This window comes from Choloepus didactylus, chromosome 9 (assembly GCF_015220235.1).
Source record: "Choloepus didactylus isolate mChoDid1 chromosome 9, mChoDid1.pri, whole genome shotgun sequence".
NCBI classification, from domain to species: Eukaryota; Metazoa; Chordata; class Mammalia; order Pilosa; family Megalonychidae; genus Choloepus; species Choloepus didactylus.
The window spans coordinates 58,821,308-58,840,097 of NC_051315.1; the positions used below are offsets into that span (position 1 = coordinate 58,821,308).

An 18,790-nucleotide genomic window follows, 5' to 3' on the forward strand; every position below is an offset into this window, starting at 1 on the left:
AACAAAATAAGAGAAAATTGAAGTAGTACATGAAATTTTTTCACTCTTTCTGTCTGGTAAAACTGATTTTGCCTTGCATTTTCCATGGCCTTTTTCCTTTCTCCTTGTTTGTGTATTGCTTCTTCCATACCGAGAATTTCTCTTTCTGCCTCTAATTCTTCATTACGTTTCTTTTTGGCTTCAAGTTTCTGTTCTTTCACGCCCTGTAAAAAAGACAAAAGCAATCTTTTGTTTCATTTCCCAATTCAGTTTTATCAAAATGAAACACTGTCATGTGATAATGTGAGTTTTTGTTATGATTTTCTATTGTATTTTCAATTATCATTAATAAATAAAATATGAGGTTACACTTATGAGCTAATTTTTAAATGAATTTTTTAGATAGGTAATATATTTACATTGTTCAAAATCCCAAAATATTATAGAGGTGTACAGTGTAAACTCTCCCTCCAACCCCAAATTCCATATGCAATCTCTTTAAGAAACCCTTACTAACTCTGATACCCTTAAGATATTCTCTTATGATTTATTTAAAGTTTTACTTTTTGGCTTTTTAGATTTAGATTTAGCTCTTTAATCCAGCTGAAATTAATTTCTGTGTATTCTGTAGTGAAGTGATAGAATTTCATTTTTTTCATATGGATAGCCAATTATCCCAGTATCTGTTATTGAATATCCCATCTTTTCCCTTTTGATTTGTAATGACATTTCTGTCATATGTCTAGTTCCCATATATAACATGGACTTGTTTTTAAGCTCTCTCTTCTGAACTATAATTTTGTATATTTCTGTGCTTGTATCAGTTTTTACTACTATAGGTTTATAGTAAGTCTTGCTGGTAAGATGTACTTCCCTTTCTTCTTCTACCTCTTAAACAACATGGAGGAGTAGAGCATTGAGAATAATGTGCTACTTCTATGTAAAATAACATGGAGAAAATATAGCATACCCCCATTCCTTTATGAGCTAGGGGCTATTTATAAAATCAGGTTTGTTGGAATATTTAGTGCACAGTTTTACAAACGCATACAGTTGTGTATAGAACAGTTCAACCTCCCAAACCCCAAATTTCCTTATGTCCTCTTTAAGTCAACCCCTTGCCTACCTGTAGCCACTGGCAACCATTAATCTGTGTTTTTTTCCTTTAGTTTTGCCTATTTCAGATTGTCTTACATAACATATATGATGTCAGTCATTATATAATTCTTCATTATTATAGAAAAAAGAGAATTAATAAAGTGTGAACATTTCTCCTAAAGCAAGGTACCATAAGCTTTCTATGTCCCTTCCAATAATATAGTGTAAATAGCAATGATATAAGGAAATATACAATGCTTTTTTAAAAAATCCTGTGCAAACTCTCTGAACAAAAAGATTGAACATGCTAAGCAGAGGTGGGGAAGAAGTAAAAAGACCCAAATCAAACTTCTAGAGATGAAAACTACAATGTCTGTGATGAAAAATACACTGGGTGGGATTAGTGTCACATTAGACACTGCAGGAGAAAAGATCAGTAAACACAAAGATATAGCAATATGAATGATCCAAAATGAAAAACAGAGAAAAAAGATTAAATAAATATCTATTTCAATATATAAATACAAAGTGGGAGAGAGAAAAGAGTATCAGTGAGCTGTGAGACAAGTTCAAGTGGACTAGTATTTATATAATTGGAGTCCCTTAAGAACAGGAGAGAGAGGAAGAGATGAATGAATACTTGAAGAAATATGACCAAAGTTTTTACATGTATGATGAAAAAAACTACAACCCTCAGATCCAGGAATCACCAAAAAACTCAAGCAAAAGAAGCAGGAAAAAATGAAACCAAGGCACAGAATACTCAAATTGCTCAAAACCAGTAAAGCATAGAAAATCTCAAAAAGCATCAGACAACATAAACCAAATACCCACACCATGCCATGTTATAATCAAATTGTTAAATGCCAAAGATATAAAGAGAATTCTGAAACCTACAAAGAGAAGCAATATGTCACATACAAGGAAGTCTCAATAAAATTAAATGCCAATTTTCACTGGAAACCAGGGAGGCAAGAAACCAGTGGAAGACATATTTAACACACTGAAAACAAAAAATTGCCAACCAAGAATTTTATATCTGGCAAAACTTCATTTTAAAAATGAAGGAGGAATTAAGACATTCCCAGCTAAACAAAAGCTGAAAACTTCATCACCACTAGACCAGCCTTCAGAAATGCTAAAAGCAGTTCTATAGTTTGAAATGAAAGGACAGTAGACAATTAATTGAAGCCACATGAAGAAACAAAGATCTTGGACAAAGATAATGACATGGGTAAATATAAATACCAGTAATACCGTTGTATCCTTGATTTATAACTTCACTTTTTACTTCCTATAGGATCTAAAAGGCAAATGCATAAAATGTAATGATAAATCATTTGTTTTAAATTCATAATGTGTAAACATGTAAATCATGACAAGAACTACATAAAGCTAGGGGGAGGGAGGACTTAGAACATAGTTCATGTATGCAATTGAAGTCGTTAAGGTGTATCAAAGAAATGAGATTGTTACAGATTCAGGCTGTTAAATTTAAGCCCCATGGTAACCACAAAGAAAAATGTCAGAATATGCAAATTCATAGAGACAGAAAGTAGAGTGCAGGTTACCAGGGGAGGGGGACTGAGGTAATGGGGCATTAATGCAAAATGAGTGTAGGGTTTCTGTTTCAGGTGTAGGGTTTCTGTTTCAGGTAAAGGGAAAGTAATAGTAATGGATGGTAGTGAGGGTACTGCAACATTGTGAATGTGACTGATCCTACAGAATGGTATGCTTGGGAGGGGTTTGGAATGGGAAGATTTGTGTTATATATTTCTCCACAATTAAAAAATAATAAAGAGAAAATAAAGAGATAAGGACAATTAAATGTAATAAACGATACTGGATGGGATCTAAGAATGGGGGAGAAAAAGATCAAATGCACACTGTTGGGACATAAGAAACAAACTGGAATGTGAATGTAGGCTTTATACCAACATAAATTTCTTGCACTTAAGGTGACTGATTACATAAGTGAATATCTGTGTTCGGAGGAAAGGTACATGGAAGTATCATGTGTTTAAGGAGTATAGTGTATGGAACCTGCTGTCAAATGTTCATAAAATAGGTAGGTAGGTAGGTAGGTAGGTAGGTAGGTAGGTAGGTAGGTAAGTAGGTAGGTAGGAAGGAAGGAAGGAAGGAAGGAAGGAAGAATGATACATCAAGGGGGCAAAATGTTAAAATTGGTGGATCTGGGTATCTGGGGGGGGTGTGGTGGGGATATGTTGGAATTCTCTGGATGATGGGGTTTGTATTATCTTTCCAACTGTCCTGAAAGTTTGAAATTATTAAAAAAAAAAAAAGTTAACAACAAAAAAAGACTGGTCATACCAAGTGCTGGTGACAATGTGGAGGAAACAGAACTCTCATACACTGTTGGTAGGAACATTAAATTACAACTACTTCGGAAAACAGTTTGGAAGTTTCTTAAAAAGTTAAATATACATCTAGTATATGATCCAGCTATTGTATACCTAGATATTTACCCAAGAGAAATGGAAGTATAAATTCATATAATGACTTGTACATGAATATTCACAGCAGCTTTGTTTGTAATACCCCAAAACTGGAAACAACCCAAATGTCTACCAAGTGAACAAATAAACTATGGTATATCCGTGCAAAGTAATACTGCTTAGCAATAAAAATGAAGGAACTATGAATACAGAAAACAACATGCATGAATCTCAAAATAATTATGCCGAGTGAAAGAAGCAGACCAAAAAAATTATATAAAGTATATACTATATGATTCTATTCACATAAAATAGAAAATGTAATTAGATACAAATTAATCTATAATAATAGAAAGCAGACTATAAGCTACCTGGAACAGAGGAAAAGGAGTGGGGAAGAATGGGAGGGAGTGATAAGGGGCATCTAGAAACTTCAGCGATGAATATGTTCATTATCTTGACTGTGATGATGGTTTCACAGTTATATTCATATGTCAAAACTTATCAAATTGTTCACATTAAATATTTACAACTTACTGAATGCCAATTACACCTCAATAAAGCTGTTACAATATCTTACATAATATCATAAAATTTTTATATTTTACATATACAAAATATTTACAAAAGAAGTATAAAAGAGTACTAAAAAACAAGAGAAAGTTTTGGTACATGTGTACTCCTGGATGGTTAATACTTACTGCATATGTATTAGTCCAGTGTTTTACCACTTCTTGGGATTTGAAATGCATTTCTTTCTTTGCCTTTCTTTCTGCACGAAGGCATGCTGCTTCTCTTGTCAAACCGTCAAGGCTATCTTGAATCCTTTTCCATTCATCGTGTGGAATTATGGTGACTTGACGGAGATCTGTTTTGCTAGGTAGAAGAGGTGGATAGGGAACTTGATCTTCCTTAGAAGTCTTTTTTTCTAATAAAAATTTTTAAAAAACTGAATATTAAAGGCTTTCAAGAAGAATTTAACTTATTCAATTTTTTCACAGACATTTCTATATTGACATGATATTTGGAAATTACTTCAAGTATTCAATTATCTTTTGTTCTCTTTAGAACACTGGAAAGAACATAAGACCTTGAAATCAGAAGACAGAATTGAGCCCTTGCTTAGTCATTTCCTTACTGAGTAAACTTAGGTAAGTCATTTAACCTCTTGGAGCCATAGTATCCTCATCTGTGAAGTTGAGATCAGTAATACCTACCCCTAATGGGTTGTTATAAAAACATTTTTCAAAGGTCACTAAATGGTAGTTTATTAGTGCTTTGGGGGTGTTCCTCTTTTCAAGTTGTAGACATTGTGATTGACGCCACTCTAACCCTTCCCTCCATTGAGCAAGAGCAATGCATTTGCAGACTGAACTACAGTCTCAAGAGCTGTAGAGAATACTTGTATCTCCCTTGCAAATTATTAATTTGGTAATAGGCAAAAACATGAGAAGAGGTTTATTTAAAATTTTTAGAAAACTGATTCCTTGTTCTCCTGAGAGACACATCCATATATCAAGTGAGATATGAAAAAGGAAGCTTGAAGGCCAGATAGGCAGCCATCCTACCACCACAAAAGGAGCCAGTCTTACAAGTCCTAAACCCAGAGGCAACAGCCTCTTTAAGAACAACAATCAGATGCAGCCCCCTTCCCCATACTGTCGACACCCCTTTCAATATGAACAAGTTAGGGGGCTCACTACCTAGACATCCCTGAAGATGGAAAAAGAGATTAAGTGAGAGGAAGGGGTAGCAACAAACAAGATAATATTTAACAAAGGTCTATGGATACTGAAATTTTATATAAATATATATATGTATTTAGATGCTGGGGTGTTGGAACAGCTAAAAGGTAAATGAAATGGTGGAACTGTAACCTATAACATTTTTGAAATTTGCCCTATAACTACAAGTTCAATTGTGCTTTGAAAGTCTTCACCTTTCTGTATATACCCTATATTTCATACTAAGAAAAGAACTGAAACTGTGGAACTATAACCCATAACGATTTTTGAAATTACCTATATAACTGCTTGTTGAGCTGTACTTTGAAAGTTAACACCTTTCTGTATGTATGTTGTATTTTACAATAATGGAAATAGCTGAAGTTGTAGAACGGGACCCATGACATTCTTTGAAATTTGCTCTCTACTTGTTAAATTGTACTTTGAAAGTTATCACTGTTATGTATATATGTTAAAGTTCATAATAAAAATGCATTTAGATTTCCGACTGTGACAGAGGGACGGAAGAAAATAGTGGCATAGAGAGGAATGGAAGTTAGTCCCCCTGGAGCAACTAATAAACAAACAGGAACAACTAGTAAATGATCTGGAATAAATGCTGGGGGACAATCGTGACTGTCCACACATCATGCACAAACCTGAATTGGGAGGAATGCCTGAGATCACAGCATGGAATCTGTGAGTAGAAACTGCAGACCCGAGCCAGGAGCCCCGTCCCCCAACAGCAGCCCAAACTGCAAAGCCTCATTGTGATAGGGAGTAGCACTCTCTGAACAAGCGAATATACCTTCAGCCTCCACTGGGGTTTTAACTGGCAAATGTGGACTGTTCAATGCAAGCTACAAATCCCCAATAAGCAGAGAGAGGCTTTTAGTGATGACTGACCTTGAATAGCCAGAGGACTTCTCTGTCCCAGGAGGGGGAGCCCAGAAGACCAGGTGCTATCTCTGGCTGATGGGTGAATCTGGGGGCCATGGAATGGCCCTGAAAGGGGCTTCCTGTCCCTTTTTCTCTCTCTCAACCTGAGCGGCTTAGTGGAGAAAGCCTCAGACATTTCCAGTTCACAGCACTCTGCAGTGGAGAAAGCCTCAGCCATTTTCAGTTCGCAGCTCTCTGACCCAGACAAAGGTGGAGATAGCAGAATCAGAGAGACAAAGAAGCTATTTAAATGCAAATGATAACTCCCTAGGGGGTATATCTCCTCTAAGAGGAAGGAGGTGATGCCCAACTCTACTACCCACTTTCCATTCAGAACAAGATCCCAGAGCCTGAGGCAAAACAGCAAAAACAGAAACTAAGGAGGCCACACCTCCTTACACCAGTCAGGAGCTACAGGCTGACAGGCACCACCTACTGGGAAATTTAGGAAAAGCACAGCAGCTTGAGGCCTCACACGGTGTGTCAATCTTCTAAGACACACTGTCAGGGAAACCTGATACTGAAAATTTCCCCCTTTTGGGATCTGAGCCTGTTCTGGTCTGGGAAAACCTGACTGGGGTAACCAAGGAAACCAGATGCCTAGACAACAGAAAACTATAACTTACACTAAGAAAAACGAAGGTATGACCCAGTCAAAGGAATAAACTTACACTTCAACTGAGACACAGGAATTGAAACAACTAATGCTAAATCAATTCAAAAAGTTGAGGGAAGATATGCAAAAGAGATAAAGCATATAATGAAAACACTGGATGTATATAAAGCAGAAATCGAAAGTTTGAAAAAACAACTGGCAGAATCTATGGAAATGAAAGGCACAACTCAAGAGATGAAAGACACAATGGAGACATACAACAGCAGATCTCAAGAGGCAGAAGACAACACTCAGGAGCTGGAGAACAAGACACCTGAAATCCTACATGGAAAAGAACAGATAGGGAAAAGAATGGAAAAATATGAGCAACATCTCCGGGAACTGAATGACAACATGAAGCACATGAATGTACAACTCACGGTTGTCCCAGAAAGAGAAGAGAAGAGAAAAGGGGCAGAAGCAATAACAGAAGAAATAATCAATGAATATTTCCCATCTCTTATGAAAGACATAAAATTACAGATCCAAGAAGCACAGTGTACCCCAAACAGAATAGATCTCAATAGGCCACACCAAGACACTTAATAATCAGATCAAATATGAAAGACAAAGAGAGAATCCTGAAAGCAGCAAGAAAAAAGCGATCCATCACATACAAAGGATAAGCCTATGTGTGGATTTCTCAGCAGAAACCATGGAGGCAAGATGGAAGTGGTGTGATAGATCTAAGATACTGAAAGAGAGAAAACACCAACCAAGAATCCTATAACCGGCAAAACCGTTCTTCAAATATGAGGGAGAGTTTAAAATATTCTCTGACAAACAGACAATGACTGAGTTTGTGAACAAGATACCTGCTCTACAGGAAATACTAAAGGGAGCACTACAGACAGATAGGAAAAGACAGGAGAGGTTTGGAACACAATTTTGGGTGATGGTAGCACAGCAATGTAAGTACACTGAACAAAGATGATTGTGAGTATGGTTGACAGAGGAATGTTAGGAGCATGTGAGATACCAGAAGGAAAGATAAAGACTGAGACTATATAACTCAGTGAAACCTAGACTGCTCAACAATTGTGATAAAACGTACAAATATGTTTTTTCATGAAGGAGAACAAATGAATGTCAACCTTGCAAAGTGTTAAAAATAGGGAGGTACTGGGGGAAAAATACAATCAATGCAAACTAGAGACTATAATTAACAGAAACACTATATTATGCTTCCTTGAATGTAACAAAGGCAATATACCAAAGCTAAATGCATATAAGAGGAGGACATAAGGGAGGGGTATGGGACTCTTTGCATTGGTAATGTTGTCTGACTCTTTATTCTATTTCAGTTAAATTCTATCTTTCCTTTTGTTGCTTCCTAGCTGTCATGTTTGTTTGTTTGTTTTCTTTCTTTTTTGTTTGCCTTTCTACCTTCTTTGATCCTTCCTCCTGCTTTGTGGAAGAAATGGAGATGTCCTTATATAGATAACGGTGATGGTGGTGAATACATAAATACGTGACTATACAGGGAACCACCGATTGTTTACTTAGGACAGAATGTATGGTGCGTAAACAAAACTGTCTTAAAAAAATGGGTTGAGGAAGAAACCTTGAAGACACATAAAGGCAAATATTGCAGGATCTCACTGATATGAACTAATTATAATATGTAAACATATAGACATGAAATATAAGTTATCAGGATATAGAATGAGGCTAAAGAATGGGGAGTGGTTGCTTATCATGAGCAGAATGTTCAACTAGGTTGAACTTAAATGCTTGGAAATGGACAGACATGACAGTAGCACATTGTGAGAATAACGAACAGTGCTGAATGGGGCATGAATGAGGTGGAAAGGGGAAGCTCAGAGTCATCTATATGTCACCAGAAGGAAAGCTGGAGGTTAAAAGATGGGAATGTATAAAACAGTGAACCTTGTGGTGGGCAATTCTGTGATTAACTGTACAAATACTAGAAATCTCTTTCATGAACCAGAACAAATATATGACAGTATAACTAGAAGTTAATAATAGAGGGGCATATAGGAAAAAAATATATACCTATTGCAAACTATATACTACAGTTAGTAGTATTTTAACATTCTTTCATCAACAGTAACACATGTACTATACCAATACTATGAGTCAATAATGAAGGGGGGTTGGTTAGGGGTACGGGGGGATTTGAGTTTTCTTTTTTTGTCTTTATTTCTTTTCTGGAGTAATCATAATGTTCTAAAAATTGAAAAAAAAGTTTTAAAAACTCAAAAAAATGCATTTAAAAATAAAAAAAAAAAAGTCAGTCTTAGAATGAAGCTATTACTGTGAATTGTAAAGAAACACAGAAAGAACTTGTGGCAATGGTGTCCCCACTGAGCTGTTAGACCAACCCAAACTAAAGCTTGGAGCTCCTGTTTCATTAGTGAATAAATTTCCTTATTTTTAAACATGATTGAGTTGAGTATTCAAGTATGTGAATTTGAAAGCATCCTGAATGACACAGGGAAGCTCACAATAGCTCTCCTTGAAACTTGCACCCACCCTTTTAATCATTCAGGATTCATGGTTATATAGCTAGTATAAGCAGAAAAGGAATTCATTAAGAGGTTTTAGATAGACTGTTGAATCTCCTGGAGGGCCAGAGAGTCATCCTTGAAAGCTGTACATCCAGAAACATCAAACGAATCACACCCTGAGGTTTTAGGGAAAGTCCATGGCAATAGGCATTGTGTAGACACCTCAACTTGACACACAGAGAGAATGAGGGAGAATTGAGCTACAGATTCTCAAGCAGTAGAAAAGAAGAAAAGCAGTGGCAAATGGACTAAAGGTATTTGAAATTAGCACATGTGCCTGCCATCTTTGACATGTTTTGTCATAATCATGGATTGTTAAATTTTTTTATTGAGATATAATTCATGTACCATTACATTTGCTCAATTTTAAAGTGTTACATTCAATGGTTTTAAAAATCTATTCATAAGGTTATGCAATCATCATCACCATCTAATTCCAGAACATTTTTGTCACTCTCAAAAAGAAACCCTGTACCAAGTAGCAATCACTCCCCAATCTGTTTTGCACAGTCGCTGGCAAACACAAATATACTTTCTGTCTCTATGGATTTGCCAATTCTGGACATTTCATATAAATGGAATCATACAATATGTGACCTTTTATGTCTGGCTTCTTTCACTTACATAATGTTTTCAAGGTTCATCCACTTTGTAGTATGTATCAGTACTCCATTCCTTTTTATGGCTGAATAATACTCCATTGTGTGAATATTTGATGTTTTGGTTGTCCATTCACCAGATGAAGGATATCTGGGTTGCTTCTACTTTTCGACTATTACGAATAATGCTGCTATGAAAATGTATGAGTTTTTGTGTGAACATTTATTTTCAATTTTCAGATATACACTTAGGAGTGGAATAGCTGGTTCATAAAGTAACATTATATTTAACTTTTTGAGGAATTGCCAAATTGTTTTCCACAACAGCTACTCCATTTTACAGTCCCACCAATAATGTATGAGGATTCCAATTTCTCCACATCTTCACCAACATTTATTATTGCCCTTTAAAAAAAATTTTTATAGCTATCCTAGTGAGTGTGAAGTGGTATCTTATTATGGGGTAGTTTTTGTTTTTTGTCTGTTTGTTTGTTTTTTGTTTTTATGCATTTCCCTGATGGGTAATGATATCGAGCATCTTTTCATGTGGTTATTGGCCATCTGCATAATATATTCTCCAAAGAAATGTCCATTCAAATACTTTGCCCATTTCAAAAATTCAGTTATTTGCCTTTTTATTGTTGAGTTTTAACAGTTCTTTATATTCAGCATACTAAACCCTTATCAGATAAACGACTGGCAAACATTTGTTTCCATTCTGTGGATTATCTTTTCATTTTCTTGATAGTATCCTTTGATATGCTAAAGTTTTTAATTTTCACTAATTCCAAATCTATTTTTTCTTTGGTTATTTCTGCTTAAGTTGTCATATTCTAGGAAGCCATTGCCTAATTCAAGGTCATGAAGGTTTACCTCTAAGTTGTCTTCTAAGAGTTTCATAGTTTTAGGTTTTACATTTAGGTCTATGATCCATTTTGAGTTAATATTTGCATATGGTGTGAGATAAAGGTCCAAATTCATTCTTTTGCATGTGGATATCCAGTTATCCCAACACCACTTGTTGAAAAGACTATTCATTCCCCATTGCATTGTCTTGACAGCCCTGTTGAAATCAATTGAACAGAGATATATGAGTTTCTTTCTGGACCCTCAGTTCTGTTCCATTGATCTATATGTCTATCCTTATGCCAGTACCACATTTCTTGACTCTGCAACTGTGATGGTTAAGTTCATGTGTCAGTTTGGCTCAGTTATGGAGTCCAGTTGTTTGGTCAAGAAAGCACTGGCCTAATTGTTACTGTAAGGTATTTCATGGATTTAAATCATTAGTGAATTGAATGCATCTATGTTGATTACAACCCTTTAAAAGGGTTGGACTCCTGCTGTCTCAAGCCCCAAGATAAAACTTCGTTCTATAGATGACTCTCAGACTTTGAAACCTAATGAAGTTTGCCCTGCAGGTTTTAGGAACTGTTTCAGACCTTTGACCCCTGTTTTCCTTCCAGTATCTTCCTATGGCAATGGGAACATTTATCCTATGACTGTCCCTCCTTTGTATATTGGCAGCAGATAACTTGTTCTGAGTTTTACGGGTCCACAGCCAAAGAATAATGTTAGGACTTTGTATTTCTCTATATTGTGATAGAATGAATGTATTTTTGCATTTGGAAAGAAAGTGTCTTTTTTTGGGTCTGCTGATTTGGATATATTATGTCCCCCAAAAAGCCATGTTCTTTAAGGCAATCTTGTGGGAGCAGAATGATTAGCCTGTTGACAGGGTGAAACCTCTGACTGAATTATTTCCATGGAGGTGTGGACCCCACCCATTCAGGGTGGGTGTTGATTAGTTCACTGGAAATTTTAAGAGAGAAGATAAGAGCCAACATGGATCCAGACACTTGCTGACATTTGGAGATGCTTGGAGCTGTGGACAGAAGGACATTTGGAGATGCTAAGCTAAGAGATGAAGCCCAGAGTTGGCCCCAGAGAAGCTAAGAGAAGACCCCCAGATGCTCAGAGACAAACATCCTGGGAGAAAGAAGCAAGGACACATAGGAGCTGAGAGAAGAGATAAGACAAAAACCCAGAGACATTTTGGAGAAAGCCATTCTGAAATGCAACCTGGGAGCAAGGGAACAGCAGACATCAGCCATGTGTGTTCCCACCTGACAGAGGTGTTCCAGACGCCATTGGCCGTTCTTCAGTGAAGGGATCCTCTTGTTGATGCCTTAGTTTGGACATTTTCATGACCTTAGGACTGTAAATTTGTAACCAAATAACCCCGCTTTATAAAAGCCAATGCATTTCTAGTATTTTGCATAATGGCAGCATTAGCAAACCAGAACAGAACTATTCCTTATATACCCAATAACAAGCTACCCTCACCCCATATCTATGTCCAAACATTTTAAGTTCAACCTGGTTATACATTCTGAACATATTAGGTTACTGCTTCCCCTTCTCTAGCTTCTATTTCTAGGTATCCTATATTCTACATTTTAAGTCTCTGAGTTTATATATTCCAGTTAGTTAATGTCAGTGAGATCATACACTTTGTCCTTCTGTCTGACTTATTCATTCAGCATTATGTCCTCAGGATTCATCCATGTTGTCACATGCTTCAGGACCTCATTTTTTCTTCCTGCTGCATAGTATTCCATCACTTGTATATACCACATTTTATTCATCCATTCATTTTTTGATGGGCATTTGGATTGTTTCCATCTTTTGGCAACTGTGAACAATGCCACTATAAATTATCAGTGTGCTAATGTCTGTTCCGGTCCCTGTTTTCCAATCTTCCGAGTATATACCAAGTAGTAGAATTGCTGGGTCATAGGGCAACTCAAATATTTAGTTTTCTGAGGAACCGCCAAACTGTCTTTCACAGCAGCTGTACCATTTTACACTTCCAACAGTGAATAAGTGTTCCTACTTCTCTACATCCTCTCCGACACTTGTAGTTTCCTGTTTAACAGCAGCCATTATAGGTGTGAGATGATATCTCCTTGTGGTTTTGATTTGCGTTTCTCTAATAGCTAATGAAGATGAACATCTTTTCATGTGCTTTTTAGCTATTTGTATTTTCTCCTTAGAGAAATGTCTTTTCATATCTTTTGCCCATTTTATAATTGGGTTGTTTGTCTTTTTATTGTTGTAGGGTTTCTTTATATATACTGGATATCAAACCCTTATCAGATATATGTTTACCAAATATTTTCTCAAATTGAGTAGGCTACCTTTTCATCCTTTTGACAAAGTCCTGTGAAGCACGGAAGTGTTCAATCTTGAGGATTTCCCATTCATTTTTTCTTTCATTGCTTGTGCTTTGGGTGTAAGGTCCAAGAAGCTACCTCCCATCGTTATGTTTTGAAGATATTTCCCTATATTTTCTTCTAGATATTTTATGGTACTGGATCTTATGTTCAGGTCTTTGATCCAATTTGAGTTAATTTCTATATAGATCCTATCACTTTTAAGTGGCCTTTTTCTTGATTCAGTGCTCACTCTGCTACTGCTATACTTTAACTTTTTCTGGAGGTTTGAGAATGCTGTTTCTGCCAGTGGTAGCTGGTCACTCAAAGCTTCTGTGGGGGGTATGGAGCACTGAAGCTTTTTACTCCACCATCTTGACTGAGGTGGGGCTGAAAGTGGTTTAGATTTTTTTTCATCAAAGTTGGGAAGTTTTCAGCAATTATTTCTTCAGATACTCTTTCTGCCCTTTCTACTTCCTCTTCTTCTGATACATATGTTGGTATATTATATCTGAGGCTCTGTTAATTTTCTTTGTTTTCCTTCTGTTCCTCAAATTGGATGTAGTAGTTTGATACTGTATGTACCCCAGAAAAGGTCATGTTCTTATAATCCATGCCTGTGGGTATATCCAGACCTGTTGTAGGTGGGACCCTTTGATTGGGTTATTTCAGTTGAGATGTGAACTACCTCATTCAAGGTGGGTCTTATTCCTCTTTCTAGAGTTCTTTCTAAGAAGAACACAGACAGAAGCCAAGAGATGAAATTAAAAGAAGCTCACAGAAAAAGCTCCAGAGAAGTTTTGAGAAAAAAACCCACAGAGAAGCCAGAAGCTGAAGCAACGAAACCCTGACAAGAAGGACAATCAGACATCGCCATGTACCTTGCTAATGAACAGGACCCAAGCTTGCTGGTACCTGGTCTTCAGAGAAGGTACTATCCTGTTGATGCCTTAATTGGGACATTTCCACGGCCTTAGAACTGTAAATTTGTAAGCTAATAAATCCCCATTGTAGAACCCAACCTATTTCTGGTATATTGCATTCCAGCAATTTTAGTAAACCGAAACATTGGATAATCTCTATTGGCTTATCTTCAAGTTCACTGATTCCTTCTTCTACAAGTTCAAATCTGCTCTTGAGTCCTCTAGTAAGTATTTCATTTCAGTTATTATACTTCTCAACTCCAGATTTTCTTTTTTGTTCCCTTTTATAATTTTTATCTCTTTATTGATACCTTTTATTTAGAGAGAGAGAATCCTCATACTTTCCTATAGCTCTTAAGACATTTTAAAAAATTTTTTGAAAATATCTTAAATTGCTGATTTAAAGTTTTTGTCTAACAAGACCAACATCTGGGCTTCTCAAAGGACAATTTCTATTGAAACTTTCTTCCCAGTGTATGGGCCATGCTTTCTTCTCTCTTTGCATACTTCATAATTTTGTGTTGAAATCTGGACATTTTAAATAATATCATGTGGCAAATCTGGAGTCAGATTCTCTCTACCCCAAGGGTTTATTGTTCTTGCTGTTTATTGCTGTTGCTGTTTGTTTAGTGACTTTTTTGAACTAATTCTGTAAAGTCTGTATTCTTTGTTGTGTATAGCCACTAAAGCCTTTGTTTTTTAGCTTAAAGGTCAACTAATAAATAATTGGACAGAGATTTCCTTAAATGCCTACAACTAAACCATTTCCAAGCATTTGCTGAAGGGCTGTCCATGAGTGTTTGGAGCATGCCTTCAATGCTCAGGAAAGCAGTTTGCAACTCCATCTTAGCCTTTATTTCTTATTCTCACAGAACCTCAAAGTCAGACAGAGGTGAGAGCTTCCAGTCTTCTCACGTCTTTCCTGGGCATGTGCACAGTCCTATGTATTTTTTCAGCTTTCTAGACTCTCAGGAATATACCAGAGCTTTTCAAAGTCTCCTATGGGCATCTCATTTCCCAGCTTTTCCTTTCATGTTTTTTGGTCAGTGTGCTGGTTTGGATGTATTATGTCCCCCAAAATGCCATTATCTTTGATGCAGTCTTGTATGGGCAGGAAAGGTATTGGTGTTGATTGGGTTGGAGACTTCTGATTGGATGTTTCCATGGAGATGTGATCACTCAACTGTGGGCAAGATCTTTCATCGGACAATTTCCATGGAGGTGTGGCCCCACCCGTTCAGCATGGGCCTTGATTAGTTTACTGGAGCACTATATAAGCTCAAACAGAAGGAGCGTGCTTGCTACAGCCAAGAGGGACACTTTGAAGAATGCACAGGAGCTGAGAGAGGAACTGCAGTTTACAGAAATATTTTGGAGACGGCCTTTGAAAGCAAGCTTTTGCTCCGGAGAAGCTAAGAGAGGACAAATGCCCCAAGAGCAACTGAGAGTGACATTTTGGAGAGAAGCTGAAGCCTAGAGAGGAACATTCTGGGAGAAAGCCATTTTGAAACCAGAACTCCAGAGCAGATGCCAGCCACGTGCCTTCCCAGCCAACAGAGGTTTTCCAGACATCATTGGCCATCTTCCAGTTAAGGTACCCAATTGCTGATGCGTTACCTTGGACACTCTACGGCCTTAAGACTGTAACTGTGTAATCAAATAAACGCCCTTTTATAAAAGCCAATCCATTTCTTGTGTTTTGCATTCCAGCAGCATTAGCAAACTAGAACAGTCAGCTTGTTGTTCCCCCCAACTATTATCATTGCCTCAGGCAGTTGTAATGTTAAATAACTGCTGCGGATTGTTTTTGACAACACCGGGGGAAAACAGCTGTTCACACTGGATGAGGTAAGACTCAGGTCTAATAAAGGCAAGACTTGCAAGTGGAATTTTCCAGGTCCAATGACGACAGTTATCTGGGAAATGGGCATTGGAAGCACACCCCCTGGAAGCTGCCAGGCCACCACAGGTCTGGAACAGGATTATGAGTCTAAGGCAAGTTAAAACACCAAAAGCTCACTGTTGTATTGTTGTTGTTATTGTTGTTGTTGTTTTAATGGAGATTCGGCAATTTTTCTTGAATAAACACTCTCCAGATTGTTTTCATGCTTTGAGTTAGAGTTCTGAAAAAGTTGATTTTGACAATTTTTTGCTAGTGATTTACTGATTTTATAGAGGATTTTCAGAGGTACTTATTCAACCATTCTAGCTGACAATACCCCACTAAATCTTTATATAATTATTTGGATTACAGACAACTTTCTACATATCTGAACTCTCCCTCAAATGGAGATTATCTAGCAGTGAGGGAAAGGACATATAACTTCAGATGGCAACTTCTGGACTAGTTGAACAAAACAGCATTTAACACCAATTAAGCAAATTAAAGTCTTTTGGTGCAGTATTTTTGTGCTAGTTTGAAGCTGTTATGAACCCCAGAAAAGGTCATGTTCTTTTAATACATTCCTGTGGTGAGAACCCATTATTGGTGGGACCTGCTGATTAGGTCTCAATTGAAACAATTCAATTGAGATGTAACCCCACCCAATCAAGGCGGGTCTTAATCCTTTACTGGAGTCCTTTATAAAGATAAAAGACAGGAAAAAGCTCAGAATGAGAATCACCCTGAGAAGTTTGGAGGAAAGTCCCCGGAGGAACTGAGAGAGCCACTGAAGCTAGCAGCTGAAAGCAATGAAACCCAGGAGAGAAGGACCAGTAGATGCTGGCCATGTGCCTTGCTATCTGACAGAAAAATTCCAGATGCCAGAGGCCTTTCTTCAGAGAAGGTATCATCCTGTTGATGCCTTAATTTGGACATTTTCATGGCCTTAGAACTGTAAATTTGCAAGCTAATAAACCCCCATTGTTAAAAGCCAGTCCAATTCTGGTACATTGCATTTCCACAGCTTCAGCATACTGAAACAACTGCATATACAGAAAAATGAATGTGAGAGTAATTGTATTTTTATTATGCATGCAATATTATTGTCTTTTTCCTCCTACATGAGAGGACCCTCTGCTGCTACTTCATAAGGCTTCTACTGCACAAATACCTACAAGTGTCCATTGGTGGGAGAATGGATGGCTCTCAAACTGCATCTGGGTAAGAGGCTCTATTGGTACAGAAACGGGCAATGACATGAAGACAGTCCAATTTCCCAAGGTTCTAGTTGTCACCATTACAAGGATATTAATTGGGAATTTACACACTTAAGAAACTGTCATTTGAAATTGAAAAAGCTCTTTTAGAAGTTCCACTAAGCTATTTCTATAACAAAACAAAATGTTTATAACAGGTTATCTGGATACCTGAAGTAGCATGTTTTTTAATACTCTATCAAGGCATTTGACTTTAGAGATGGGGAAATTGAGATATATCCTTCAGAGACTTTCCTAGGACCACGCAGTAGGTTTGCAGTAGAATCAAGACTCTAGAAAGTGGTCATTGATATTTCCAAAGGGTATTCCAATCCACTTAGTGAATAACAAAGCTTAAGTGTGCAAAAATTCAGCAAACCCCAGACCCTCAGAGCTGCAAATGCGCAGTTCGCGGATCGCATCAGCCAATGAGTTAAGAGTCTGTCTTCCTCCACCCCTATTTCTGTAAACTTTCTCCCAACCTACCCTCACTTTCCCTTTCTCTCTTCCACTCACTCATCGAGGGAAAATCTGTATAATTTTCACAGAATCCAGTGATGCCTGTCGGGGCTGCTTTGGACTTCGTGAAGCCAATTTCAGAGGGCAAATAAAAGCCTCACTGGCCAGTGATGCCTGTCGGGGCTGCTTTGGACTTCGTGAAGCCAATTTCAGAGGGCAAATAAAAGCCTCACTGGCCATCCTGGCTTCTCAAACCGTACATGGGGACCAGAAAGAATCTCTGAGTCGTTTTAGCCCAAGTTAGCTTACCCCTGTTTCCCCTCGCCTGTCCACAGCGTCGCCCAAACCGCACCAGCATCTCTGACGAGGTGCCCATGGCGCTCCCAAACCTGAAAAGACGTCCCAGGCGCCCAGCAGCAGCACACGCCGGCCGAGTGTTTCTCAAATCGCTCGGTCCCTTAGCAACGCTGACGGGAAGTGACGCCAGTTGACGCAGAGTAACAAGGTACGCGCCGCGGCCGGAACCGCAGGGGCGAGGAAGGGAGGTTGCGCCTGCGCGGGAAGCGGAGGCTGTCTTGGTTGGGGACGTCTGGTCGCTGGCGGCCACTGAGTCGAGGCCCGAGGACTGAATCTGCTGGAGCAGCACGGTCTGCAGTGCTGCTTCCAGTGCCCGGCGTGGGTCAGAGAGGGGTCCCCGGGACCTGGGCTGCCCTGTTTTCCCCGTCCCCACCTGACGGTCGCTTCACGGGGGAGGCCCTCAAGTAAGGGGCGAACCTGGCAGGTGTGTGACAGAGCGGGGCCTGGGCTCGCTGTGTGCGTCCCGCAGACCTCGCGAGTGGAATGTGAAGGGCAGCGCCCTTCCTTAGCTTTAGAAACCAGCTGATTAACTGACATAAAATCTGCTTTTAAATCCTTTGGATTGGGAAGCATGATCTGGGATATGAGGGGCAAAGTTTTTTTTGTCTTGTTTTTGAGGGGCAAAGTTTTTAAACATAGAAATGTTAAAACTTGATATTTTCTCCAGAATATTTATGTTAGGATCTTTAAGATGTTTTAAATTGTTTGGTAAATAGA

General features: G+C 38.1%; 1 protein-coding gene across 1 annotated transcript in view; it reads right to left on the reverse strand.

The window, feature by feature from the left end:
• Positions 1 to 18,174, reverse strand: part of CCDC173 (coiled-coil domain containing 173) — a 68,227-nt gene extending 50,053 nt beyond the window's left edge. Inside the window, exons 1-3 of the mRNA XM_037849454.1 lie at positions 18,026 to 18,174; positions 4,235 to 4,461; positions 30 to 203 (exon numbers count right to left, since the gene is read on the reverse strand). Coding sequence (XP_037705382.1) covers positions 30 to 203; positions 4,235 to 4,461; positions 18,026 to 18,092 — 468 coding nt within the window. The 5' untranslated portion in view covers positions 18,093 to 18,174. The remainder of the gene's footprint in view (positions 1 to 29; positions 204 to 4,234; positions 4,462 to 18,025) is intronic.
• Positions 18,175 to 18,790: the final 616 nt, after the last annotated feature.